A 13,170-nucleotide genomic window follows, 5' to 3' on the forward strand; every position below is an offset into this window, starting at 1 on the left:
ATGCTTATGTTTTCCAGCTAACTTAGGGCCTCAATTACTAAGAATTTTTCCCATAGATACAGAATGGGAGGAAGGCCTTAGTAAATCAGGCCCTTAGGAAGTACTATCAAATTTTTCCCTAAACGTTCTTACAATTATAGTGCTATATAGAAACTATAAAAACTTTGTTTAAAATCTGCTTTCATTTCTTTCCTTATTTTATGAATGTTATATTGTGAACCACAGAGTAAGATAATGCGGCATATACACACATTTAAATACATAAATAAATGAACACATGCCCATTTAATAAGTTACCCTGTCTTCTCCTGAATTCGTGCATTTGCACAAAGCAAAGTTTATTTCTATCGTAAAGTACACTTTTTGCTAGAATGTTTAAAAGCATAATAAATGGAGAAAAAGCTACAGGAATGCCTTCATTTAGCCCAAACTACACTATCTTAACTGCATGGTTACCTGCAAGCACTATGTCTTAACTCTGAAAAATGTATTTCCCTCTTAACATAGCTTCTCACTTTAAATACCTTATATTAGGAGCCCTGCGACGCCCTTAGGGAGCAGGGCACAATGGGGCGGGTAAGACAAGGTAGGCAGGGCTAGGAGGGAGGGGGGAAGGGAGTAGAAAAGGTAGAGCCAGCAGGGGCAGCCCCTCCTTTTCATCCTGTGCAGAGCTGCTTCATCAGCTTTAGATCACCTCTAGGATCAAGCAACTTTACCTCCTTGCACGGCTGTGCTATATCAGTTTTGCTTCCCGGTTCCTCGTGCTCCAGCGCTGCCGAGCCCAGCCGGGGTGGCTCCTCTCTCAGCACGGCTGTGCTGTAACAGGCTGATCTCTCAGCACGGCTGTGCTACAACAGTTTTGCTTTTACTTTCACTTTGCCTCCAGCACGGCTGTGCTGTAAGAGGAGCAGATCAGCTAAAGGAGCAGGAACGATTTCTTTGATTACATCATTGGGTAAAGTACAAAAAGTTTGCGGCTCATAGGCTAAATGTTGAGAATATTAATGGTAATTTTGTGCTGCTAAGGTCGGGAAGGTATGCTCCCCCCCCCCCCCCCCCCTTTTTGCATTGAGCTGGCTCTGCATTACCAGTACTTTATTTAATGAAAAGGTTTTGAATGCATGGCTGCTTCTACCTGGAATGTTATTTTATTTAAGGAAATGCATTAGCACATGGCTGGTTATATATTTTAACTATTATATATTTAGTGAAATGCCATGGGCACATGGCCAAACTTTACCTGTTGTTATATGTATATTTTATGAACTCATGGCTGGCTTTCAGCACAATGCTTGCTCTGCATTACTGGTTGCTGTATTTATTGAAAGGGCAGCGAGTGCAGGGCTGGTTATCATTCACTTGTAGCCTTTTAAGAAACGCCATTGAAGGGGTCTGCACATGTATTGCTTTACCCCTCGCTCTCTAAATTGCTAGGAAGTGGGCAGGCTTCATGTCTGCCATGCTACCTCAACAACCTGTGGATGTGCTTTGTTATACCTAAGTAATCTGACCAATTAAAAAGTAGCCAGCATCCCCCTAGTTGGGAATTCTGATGATATGTCTATGGGACAGCGGTACGGCATCTGAGTGCTCAGCCAGGTTAACAGGATGTTTTTTTTATATTAATCCTAAAAGTGATATTTAGTATTTGGTTATTATTTAAAGGGACAGCTGTCCCATGTGCACATTTATACTGAATTATAAGGGGTACAGGACCCTCAGCTTGATAGATATGATGATTTAGGCTGCGCTATGCAGCTCTATACAAAGTAAATAAAAATATTAATAAAAGGTCAGCTTACATCTTAGCATGGTATTGTGGTTCTTATTGTAAGGGCTTGCTAGCAGCTATCTTAAAGTAGCACATGGTGGTGGCCATGTTGGGGGGGGTCAGCACATGGCAGCGGCCATGTTTAGGATCGCCACGAGCATATTTTGATGCCGGTGCCGAGATAATCCCAACTGAGCCTGGTGGTGTATCAAAAAAAAAAAAAAAAATTAAGACAAGTAAATTATTAAAGTCTGCTGATCAATTAATTGTGACTTTGTAATACAGTATTTACCAGTACAGAATGGCGACAGCGAGCCAGTGGTCATCGACCGCAGCTGAGTCCGCGATGCAGCATCTGCCCCCCCCCCCCCCTTGAGGCAGACGGGTCGGCAGTGGGGCTGATTGAAGTTCCAAGCCGGCCCCAAAATTCAAGGCCTAGCAGGAAGACCGTAAGGAAGGGAAAACGTCAGAAGCAAATGGGTACTTCCAATCCATCATCACACTCCGCTACAACTCCTCCCAATGTAACAGCAGTAACACCCATTCCTGCAGTTACAGCTATAAGTGACTTAGACCTGTTGCTGTTGGAGGTTAAGGAGCATGCTGCCGCGCATGGCACAGATTGGCTTAGGCAGCGCATGTCAGAGTTTCCCTCTCTGTCTCGGGAGCGCCCACCAAGCGACGAGCCACAGCAAGATTCCACATTGATCTCCTTTATTGCAAGGAGTTCGTCGGCAGCTTCTCGCAAGAGGAGCACCAGACCACAGCAAGCAGGGGCATTAGTCAGAAAGAGAAAGCGCCCGGCGGGCCTGAAACCATTGTGGCCGGGCCCCCACGGTGGCGATGGGGCGCCCACGCCAACATCAGGTTCTGGTACTGCCCTCGGCTCACTGGCTACAGCTTCTACGGCTGCTAGCACTGAGGCTACAGCTTCTATGGCTGCTAGCACTGGGACCACTTCACGTGACTTGGGACGAGGTAAGCCCCAGACTTGCCACCCTTTATCGTCATCAGATTGCAGTGATACTGAGAGAGTGTTAGCCAAGTCGCTTTGCTCTCTATTCCATTCTCTTAAAAGAAAGAGGAATGTGAGCCAAGGCAATTTGGCTGCTGTTGTCTGGGGTGCTAATCCGGTAACCGTGCCAGGGATCAGTGGGCAAACGGTTTCTGAATCAGGGAGGCTACAGAGTATGCTGGCCACTCAAGGTATGCCAGCCTCACCCGCTATTCCGGTGACGCACTTACCAGCCAACACTCTGCCAGCCCCAGTTCAACCGACTTTGCCGCCTGTAGATGTAAATCCTCTTTTACACACTGCTAATTCGGCGGTGCAAATTCCAACACAGCAGTTGGGGAATGAGGTTTTATGTGGGGTTACGTCCTTAGCTCACAGTGTGCCAGACACAATAAAAGACAAAATATTGAAGAGGGAGTACACTGACATATTTTCCCTCCTTGTTACGGATATGGAAGTGGAACCCGAAAAAGGGGGATCCGCTGAGTTGAAAGATAAGAGGCCAAAGGTTGCCAAGAACATCCAAAATTGGACCAGGGCTTTCCATGTTTTTATGTCCGTGATTGTGGAACATGAGCCTGCACATGCTCCCTTTCTCATAAGATACATGGACACCATCTTGACAGCACAAAGGAGGGGAGGGTGGGCCTGGCTTAATTATGACATTCGTTTTAGGAAAAGCATGGCCCATAACCCCGCCGTCTCTTGGCAACGCAGGTTGATTGACCTTTGGCTAGATGAGATGACCCTACAGAAGTCCTCATGGGCGGAGAGAGCAGGTACATCATACAGTCATCCGAGGGAGAGGGGCCTATATCAAAGGGATAGATTTTCCTTTCAAGGTTCGGGGAGGCGGGACACGTGCAGGCAGTTCAATGCTGGCCACTGCACATGGAAAAATTGCAAATTCAGGCACACTTGCTCCACATGTGGTTTTGGCTCCCACCCAGCCGCTCAGTGCCGTACCTCCAGGGATGAAAGGCAGTTTCCTCAGCAGCAGGTGGGACGCTCGCCTGGTTTCGCGAGCCCCAACCCCGGTCCGCGTTGAGGCAATGCGCCCGTGGCTGGATCGCTATCCCTACCAAACCAAAGCGGAGCAAATTTATGCTAGTTTCCTGTATGGCTTCCGAATCCCTATTTAATCTATACCCCCTTTAGCGTTAGACTGCCCCCCCCGAGCAATGCACGATCACTGGCGATGCATGAGGAGAAGGCGGATAAAAAGTTCAAGCGGAATTGGCGCTAGGTAGGATAGCGAGCCCGGCTCATACACAACCTGTCTTTCCCGCCAGGTAATTCGGTTAACGACCAAATCGACCCCCATTTGTGTGCGGTGTCATACTCCTCCTTTGACTCTGCAATCCAGCTGATCAAAGATGCAGGGCCCTGCATGCACAAGGCTAAGGTGGACATAGTCAGCATTCCGCCTTCTGCCGGTGCACCCAGACTCCTTCCACCTTCTGGGTTTTCAATTCAAGGGGCAGTATTATTTTGACCGCTGCATTCCAATGGGGTGTTCAATTTCCTGGGCATTGTTCAAATTGTTTAGTTCCTTCTTGCATTGGGTAATCGAACAGCAGTTGGAGAGAAAGCAAATAGTACACTACCTTGATTTCCTATTGGTAAAGAGGGACAGCGCAGACTGCCATAACCTACTGGCCATCGCTCAAGAGGTGGCCAGGTGTTTTGGCGTCTCCTTAGCACAAGAAAAAACAGAAGGTCCAGCTACCACAATTACCTTCCTCGGTATCGAACTGGATGCCCAGGCCCAGCAGTCTAGGTTACCTACTGAAAAATTTTTTAAACTCAGGGGGACAATCTTGGAGATGCACAGCCTCAGGAAAGCCACCTTGAGGCAGTTCCAGTCATTGATCGGATTGCTTACCTTTGCGTCAAGAGTAATTCCTATGGGCAGGGCCTTTTTACGCAGGTTATCACTTGCTACAGTGGGGGTTCGGAAAAAACACCACCGTATAAGGGTCTCCAGGGCAATTAAGAGTGACCTGCTGGTGTGGGAGACCTTTCTAACAGAATTTAACGGTGTAGCTTTTTTGCAGGACCCCCCAAGGCATAACAGTGAGCTAGAATTATTCACAGATGTGGCAGGAGGTGTTGGTTTCGGGATTTATTTCCAGGGAGCTTGGTGCGCCGCGCGGTGGCTGCAATCGTGGCACCAGCACAAAGTCACCAAAGATCTAACCTTCCTTGAATTATTCCCAATTGTGGTTGCCCTTGTCATCTGGGGGGGGGGGGGGTCCCTTGTAGGATCTCACATAATTTTCAGATCCAATAACATGGCTGCAGTGCAAGTCATTAATGCTCTGTCTGCACGCACTTTTGAATCAAATGCCCTCATCCGGCATTTGGTGCTCACGTGCTTGCGTTTCAATATCATATTTAGAGCAGTCCACGTCCCAGGTAGAATAAATAACATTGCTGACTCTCTCTCTCTCTCTCTCCCGCTTACAGTTCTCAACATTCCACAGACTAGAGCCAATCGCAGACTGTTCCCAGACTCCCATACCAGAGGCGGTGTGGCTACTTGGCCCCCCCGAACTTTGGAACATGGTCCTGGGGTCTTTGTCTGTGAACACTCGTAAGAGCTATCTCCTGGTGCTTCAGGAGATACTGAGATTCCTGGGGAAGGAATCCCTTGAAGAAATAGTGGCCATTGCCTGTTTCCACATTGCTGGCATTTGTAATGCATTGCAAGAGACAAGGAAAGTCCAGGACAGCGGTAGCAAATCGCCTAGCTGGCATTTCCTTTTTCTCTAGGCTTCAGGGGTTTCCCAGTTGCTCCGCATTATTTCCTATTAAAAGAGCCATGTTGGGTTGGGCCAGGGAGATCCCCCTTGGAAGGGACAGCAGAAAACCCATTACCATCCAGATCCTCAGGAACATACTCAAATGCCTGGCAGACGTTTGTAGCAATGAAGCAAAGTCGCTTTTATTCAAATGTGCATTTTCCCTGGCTTTTTATGCAGCCCTGAGAGTTAGTGAGCTGGCAGCTCACGCTAAGCACGGACCTTCGACAGCATAACTGCAATGGAGGATACAAAGCTGGAAGGGAAAAAATTGATCCTGCGGGTCCCTAGGTCCAAAACAGACCAGCTGGGAGCGGGAGCATATATCACCCTCCACGAATGGCAGGGGGAGACCACGTGCCCTGTTCGCTGCACGAGATCATACTTGCAGATTCGGCGTTCAACATGCAGAGGCCCTCTGTTGGTGCATTCGTCTGGGTTACCTCTGACTAGATACCAGTTTGCTCTGGTATTGCATTTGGCGTTAACATCCCTGGGTATGAGCACGGTGGGCTACTCGTCGCACTCCTTCCGCATAGGAGCGGCGACGGCAGCAGCCGGCCTGGGTCTGCAAGACAGTGAAGTCATGGCCATTGGCAGATGGGGGTCAGGGAGGTTTAGATCATATGTGAGGCCACCGGGTTACTTTGCGGTTAAGGGGCAGTCATGATCATTGTACATCCACCGCTTCACATCTTTTTCTTCTCTTGCTTCTTATGCGCAGACCATTGTGGGAGGCTGTCATTCGCATGGATCATCGGGCACTCTTATGTGCGTTGGGCACATAAGCAGGCCCAGCAGCACCCGACAGGGGAGCATCTAGGGATGGCAAAGCAGCAAATGGCATTGATTTGGAGAGGAATTTCAGGGATGGTATGGGACCAGCTATTACCGACTGTTTTGGAACTGCGCAATAGCAATCCAGTTACGCCTACAGCCCTCGTCATACACCTGGGTGGCAATGATATGCCTCTGACCAAGAGCGTAGCCCTCACACAAAAAATGCAAAAAGACCTCCTGGTATTGCATAACATCTTCCCGCAGTCTGTGATTGTATGGTCCTGCATCACCCCTCACAGAGTTTGGAGGGGGGAAAGATCTCATGCAGCGGTGGAAAATGCCAGGAAAAATCAACAGATGGATGGTTAAATTCATGAGTACCATTGACGGTTTGTCTGTGACGCATGAATTGATAGACGAAAGCCCAGGGATGTTTTGGCACGACGGGGTACATCTATCGGACATAGGTTGGGATATTTTCAACTCTGACCTACAAGATAGTATTCAAGCGGTTGTACACCTGTTGGCCGCAGCCCAGTTGTACACCTGTTGGCCGCAGCCTGGTTGGGTGGGGGGTCCCCAGTAAGCAGTTCCGCTACCGGGGAACCTTGGCATGGTGACTGGCACAAGCAACAACCCCCCCCCCGCATTTAGGAGAGTCCAACAGGCGGTTTGGACTGGGCAAACAGCCTAGCAGAGCCGGTGCAGTCACTCGATGCTTCAACGGCCGAGAGGAAAGAAGCAAGAGATGCTGAGGTGAGGCGATTAGAACAAACGTTCCCAACTTCCACGGTTGGGTCAACGGCCAGGGGTCAAAGGACAACTCTGCGGCTTATACGGCCAAGGGGTGTGCACCCGCCTCAGCTGATTTTCATACCTTCAACTTTTAGAAGCATGGGGGGGCCATCGCTAGTCACTAACTTTGTTATGATCAGTTATGCAGTTGTGTATAGTTACAATGATGTTATAGTTATGCTTGCTAATTGCCGTTTATTCAATGCTTATGGGCTGCGGCCAATTTTATCCAACCAATAAAATCTGCTTTTCGAATGAAGTCATTGCAATTGCGCCGTATATTGGAAGTGGGAGGCGGGGGAGGGAGGGGGGGGCCAACGCAGCCTTTACACTGCCCACATTGCGATTGTCTTTACAGCACACGAGCTATTTCTGTTACTGCGTTAGAAACACTGTTATATCGATTAAAAAAAAAAAAGACTGGATGGGGACGTATGTTTAACCAATCAGCAGGCCTATATGGGAGCCAATCAGAAGCTGCCCCTATAAGTGCTTTTTAACTTGGTACAATTATGTTGTCAAGAGACCTTTTCCATAGATTTCTGCATTTCAGCTGAACCAATGACACAAGAGTTTGGAAGCACCAATCGGGAAGTTGCTTGTATCAGAATTACAAAAGATACTCGTTTGTTCTGGGATAAAAAAAAAAAAAAAAAGCCCCACATGTACTCTTAGAATGAGGAATGAGTGCTATCCTTAGCAAGCTGCCTCTCTCCCCCACCCGTTCCGCACCGCCAGTGGCAGCCTGGGAGGGAGCTGCCAGCCAGCTCGTGCATATTCAGCAGGCTCCTCCCTGGCACGTCACGCTCATCCCGGGGTGTGTTCAAGCCGCACTTGGCGCTGGGCGGCATAGTTGGAAAAAAAATAAAAGTGCCTGAACATCAGCACCGAGCGGTGGACAGAGCACGGTGGAGCTTTGAGTGCTTTATCCCCTTCTGCACGCGAGCAGAGGAGACCGGAAAGGAAAAGCGGTAACCGCACGGCAGTGCGTCCCTCGGTTTAACTCTTCTCGCCCCCCCCCCCCCCCCCACTGCCTTTCTGGTGGAGGCACGCAGTTCTCACTGATCCACCCGACACCTGCTCCGCTGCTATGAAGAGACTCTGGCTAGCCTGGGTGGCGGCGCTTGTCATGCTGGGGGCTGGCAACGTCCTTGCTGCTAAAGGTGGGTGAAGACCTGAGCGCGAGTTGTAGCTCAAACCCGGCTGCAGAAGCAAAGTCGTGCAGTTTGTCAGAAGGCGCTGTGGTGTTTCGGCGGTGGCGGCGGTTGTTTGCTGGTGGCTATGCTTGTCTAGCGGGAATAAATTATGAAAAAGACGCTGAGGGGGGAAAAAAAAAACGCACGGCATTTAATGAATGTTATGACCTATTTGGAAGCAGCCTGGCGGCGTAAAATGTTTTGGTTTAACAGGCATTTCTACCAAGTTTGGCATGATTAAATGTGCAAGAGAGAATTCTTGAATACTGCAGTTTTAGCTATCTCATAAAAAAATGTTATGGTTCAAATGTTGAGGACATTTGAAATAGTAGAAAGGGCGTTCCTTTATAAAAGAAAAACTAGATGGATTAAAAATGTTTGTTTGTGCAAAACAATTTGGAGTGGGTTTTTTTAAGCACTCCACACAGAAAGTTTAACTAGAACATGGACACAGTTTACACACTCATGAGGGGGGATGACAGTAACTCTTGAAATAGACGTGTTGGTCAATTTTAGGAAGGTTATAAAAAAAACAAAAACACTGGCTAGGAATATCAAGTCTCCAGTGAGATGCAGATGTATTTTAAGACCTTGTAGGCTAATTAGTGAATGGCTTGACAAATATAAATATGCATTTGAAGCCACATAGAAAAATAATTTCCCTAGTTCCTTCTGGGCAGCAGTGAGAATATAAAGTGAATGCAATTTGAATAACTTTTTTAAATTTGTGTTTTTTTTTTGGGAAAGCTGCTGATACCACACTAGGCACATCTTGAGAATGTGCAAGAAAGTCTAAAGATGCCACTATGAAGAATGCAGATATTACAGCACGAGACTGATTACAGTTTAATTTTAGAGATCTCTCAAATTCATGCTTAGATCGGAAGATAAATCAGTATTTAGCTATCAAAGTTTGAAATCTTCCTAGTCAAAGTAAACAAATTATCAAGGCTGCTAGGAAGAAGAAACCAGTGCCACGTTAGTAATTAAGCCTCCTGGGATGCTGTATAGTAACAAGATACTTATGCCAAGTTGACTCTTCCGTGCTACCTATGTTGACAAAAAGTAAACAGCGTACAGAATGTTTTTTGTTTTTTTTTCCAAGAAGTTTGGCTATATAATAATCAAATTGAATGTATACACATCTATAGTAGTAACTAGTGTTTGGCTATATAATAATCAAATTGAATGTATACACATCTATAGTAGTAACTAGTGTTTATAAAGTGTAATTATGTTTGTGTTAATCTATTGTTGCAATTGCTTAAGTTATTTAGGCAATTGGTATCTTTCCTGGATTATGTATCTTTCCTGGATTATGTTCCTCATAGGTTTTTTTTTTGTAATACATGAATATGTTTAAAGGGACTTATGTTTTGAGAATTGCCACATTTTATTGTACTATCTAAATCCCTTTTTTAATGAAGCTGTGGCAATGGAATTGTTTTTAGTGTTGGATATCTGTGATTACTGTGACCTCCACTTTTTAATGTATTGCTTTTAAAAAAAATCTCTAACAGTAAGATTTATTTTCCTTCTGTGGCACTAAGGAGTGATGTCAAGCTACTTTGTAGATGCCACAGTAGTTCCTGTTTCAAATTCAATAAATGCCTCTTGGTAGTTATAATATGCAGTGTTTTCAGGACAAATAGTGTTTGCTGATAACTAATAAGGGGATGTTCATATTTTTCATAATTTTATACTTACAATCTTGGCATATAAGGGTGTATACTTTTAATGAAGCTATCTGCTGTAAAACATGATTTTATTTTCTTGTGGAAAATATTTTATTCTCAGAGCTTTTGAATTTTAGTGTTTATATAGTCACTTCTGACATTCATTAATGTATCACAAGTTTGTCTTCATGTTCTACCACTGGAGGGCTGCAAAGAGCATTCTCAGAACTGCAATAATGTTTAAAATAAATGCTTAATGCTGGAAAATATTCCACACTGGTATTTATGAATCTTGAATTTCATTTTTACAATTTGTGCATTTCTGTATTTAAATTCTGATAGGCAATAGATTATTCATTTAGATTATAAAGGTAAGGTGAAGTATATTGCTTTAGTTGATCCTATCTAGTATTTGTGATGCATATCTCCATGCTCTATAATCCAGTTTGGATTTCAACAAAGGGGAAATTGTTCTAAAACTACTCTTTATATTCTTTAATCTTGAGTGACAAAGAATTGTTTGTCACCACCAATTGGAATAACTTGGAAGCTGGATGCTATTTGTTTTTTAGAAATGTCTAAGATGTCATGTACTTTGGCCCTGAGCTTCTGTAAATTTTGTGGGTTTTGCGCCTTCCTATGAGGGGACAAACTTTTTGATATTGTTTCTTTCATTTAGACCTTGTGTGTATATATACAATTAGTCTGATATGCTTACAGTTCTCACTATTTTAGGACTTAAAACATTTTTCCTCAGTTTTATGTGATGCACAAAATTCTACTGGTTATTCATGGATACATATTTATATACAATGGTGAGACCACCAAAATATTTAATCTAGAGTCCTCGAAATTTCATGCTTTAATACTTTGGTTAGTCTATAAGGTGCCTCTTGACTTCTATCATTTTTGCACATTGTCTAATAATTCTGTCTCTTTTTCTCCCTCACTGCTCCAACCTCTGAAAAAAAAACAACCTGTTACATTGTTCTAAAATATTGGAAGAATATGTTCTCTGAATTTTTTTTTCCGCAGATTTTGTTTGGTTATGATATTGATTGTCCTGTTCACTAAAGGCTATTCCTATTTCAGATGAGTGTCAGCTGTAAAAATTCATTCAAGCATCACATCTAATTTCTTTTCTCTTGGGTATCAATTTTTCATGTGAGTTGTCTATTTTTATTTGAGCTTATGCTGCTTTAAAAAGATGAGCTTTCATGTTAGTACATGCCACACTATACTCTCTCAAGGTCCATGTCCTCTGAAGAAGCATGCAGAAGTGAAACTTTTTTGGGGGAGGGGGCATGAAAGTGAATTGATTTTACATGAGGAGATGTGTATTTTGAAACTTTTTTTTTTCTGTTAGTCTGGCAGTCTTAGCTCACATATCTAGGGGGCCTATGTAGTTAGCAGGTACTTTTTTTTTTTTTTTTTTTAGTGTTCAAGTTTTTGTGTTTTTTTGACCCAACATTTTCATCCTGTGTACTAAGGAGATTGATTGCACAATATTTTTCGCACCTTAAAGTGTTGTTTTGTTTGTTTGTGTTTTGGTTTTTTTTAGTGTCTGAGCAGTTTTCTGATGATAGCATTAATTTAGATAAGTTTGCAGATGACAGTTTATTACCTGAAAACTTATCACCATAGGGTATGTACTAATCTAAGAGAGATTTGCATTTGATAAATTCACAGGTTTTTTACCAAACATTTTTTTAAACCATCTTCTGGAAATACATGTGGAATAATGACTTTGCAGTGTCTTAAATGTGTGTGGTTTTTTCAAAATTTACTTTTTGAAATATTTTATATAGATTGGTTATTCAGTTTTACACTTTTATCTAAGCATTTCCTAAAATGTGTCATTTTAGTGTGGGAGCAGGGCTGCAGGTGTGGGCTTCTGAGCATATTCTGATCCACAGGCCCTCCCCCACTGATTTTCCTCTCCTTGTTCTGACATCTCCACTGAGTCTGGGATTGACCAACTGAGAGGTGGAATGTGTTGGAGATGGTAGAAGGGTAGAGCAAAGTAGGAGAGGACATGGAGAGTAGGAGGGAGAAGGACCCAGGAAGTGTGTGTGTGTGTGAGGGAGCAGGTAAAAGGGAGGGGATTGCGAGGTGCTGCAAGGTTGAAGGTTTACCTGTAGTATGCAGTACCCTTGCACTAGCTCTAGTTTCCATTTCTGTGGTATTTTTCAGCCCTGTATCTATCAAGAACCAGAAGCCCATATGAAAATGTAATTTTGATGCATTTGGCTAGCTATTTCTAACAGAGCTTTTTGTGGTGGTAAGTAATTCAGAAGAGGGTGTAGATAAAACTTCAGTCTTTAACCAATTCTATAGTACCTGCTATTTTTTTTCTTAAACAAAACAACCAGCCAGGTAAATAAAGACAAACCAAATGTGGTGGCTAACTTTACTTTTTTCCTCCAAAACATGTTGAAATGTATTTTTATTTAGAGTTGAAGGAATGACAATTTTCATTTGCAAAACTTTGCAGAACTTCACCAGTCTTTTTTAAGTATAGTAATCCCTTCCCAGGAAAGTAGTGAAATCTATCATCATAGCTTGAGATGATTCTTTTCTTTTTCATTTGTTTCTTCGGTAGTAATAATATCCCTGTGTGGTTTATGCATGCAAAATATTTGTAGTGTAAATAGGTCCTGTTTCAGTCTTCACTCTTTTTTTTTTTTTTTTTTCTTAACAAAGCTCCAAATTAGAGCTTATTTTAGCATTACATAAGCCAATATATATGCATAGTTTTTAAGTTTAATGACCATTGTAGTCAGTACCAAAAAGATTTCCTATCTTTATTCAGCAGGTGATAATCATGGGAAAACTGAGCTCCTGTAATCATTTCACAGCCCCCCCCCCCCCCCAACTCCCATATATATTGAATGGGGGGGGGGGGAAGCCCTAATGGATCTGGCCCTATATATAGAATTCATAAAGTTACATTTATAATGCAAATTACAAAAAGCCATACTCTGATTCAAGCTGTTTCAAATGACAAATGTTGTGAGATGTAGGTATTAATGATAGACTTGCAGAATAAGTGCTCTTATTTGTATTGGTTATGATAAATTATCTACCCCAAAACAGTATACCATAAAGCAAAAACTAAGAAGGCAGACTGATG

General features: G+C 43.6%; 1 protein-coding gene across 2 annotated transcripts in view; it reads left to right on the top strand.

Moving 5' to 3' along the window:
- The first annotated feature begins 676 nt into the window (after positions 1 to 676).
- Positions 677 to 13,170, top strand: part of CLSTN2 (calsyntenin 2) — a 1,635,505-nt gene continuing 1,623,011 nt past the window's right edge. The window contains exon 1 of one of the 2 annotated variants that reach the window (XM_029615596.1): positions 677 to 955. Coding sequence is in view for 1 of the 2 variants with exons in the window: in XM_029615595.1 (XP_029471455.1) it covers positions 8,256 to 8,328 (73 nt within the window). In the remaining variant the exon portion in view is untranslated. Of the gene's footprint in view, positions 956 to 8,043; positions 8,329 to 13,170 lie in introns of those variants that run through there. The other variant, XM_029615595.1, reaches the window with a different exon arrangement.

The sequence above is a fragment of the Rhinatrema bivittatum genome, chromosome 9, assembly GCF_901001135.1.
Source record: "Rhinatrema bivittatum chromosome 9, aRhiBiv1.1, whole genome shotgun sequence".
NCBI lineage: Eukaryota > Metazoa > Chordata > Amphibia > Gymnophiona > Rhinatrematidae > Rhinatrema > Rhinatrema bivittatum.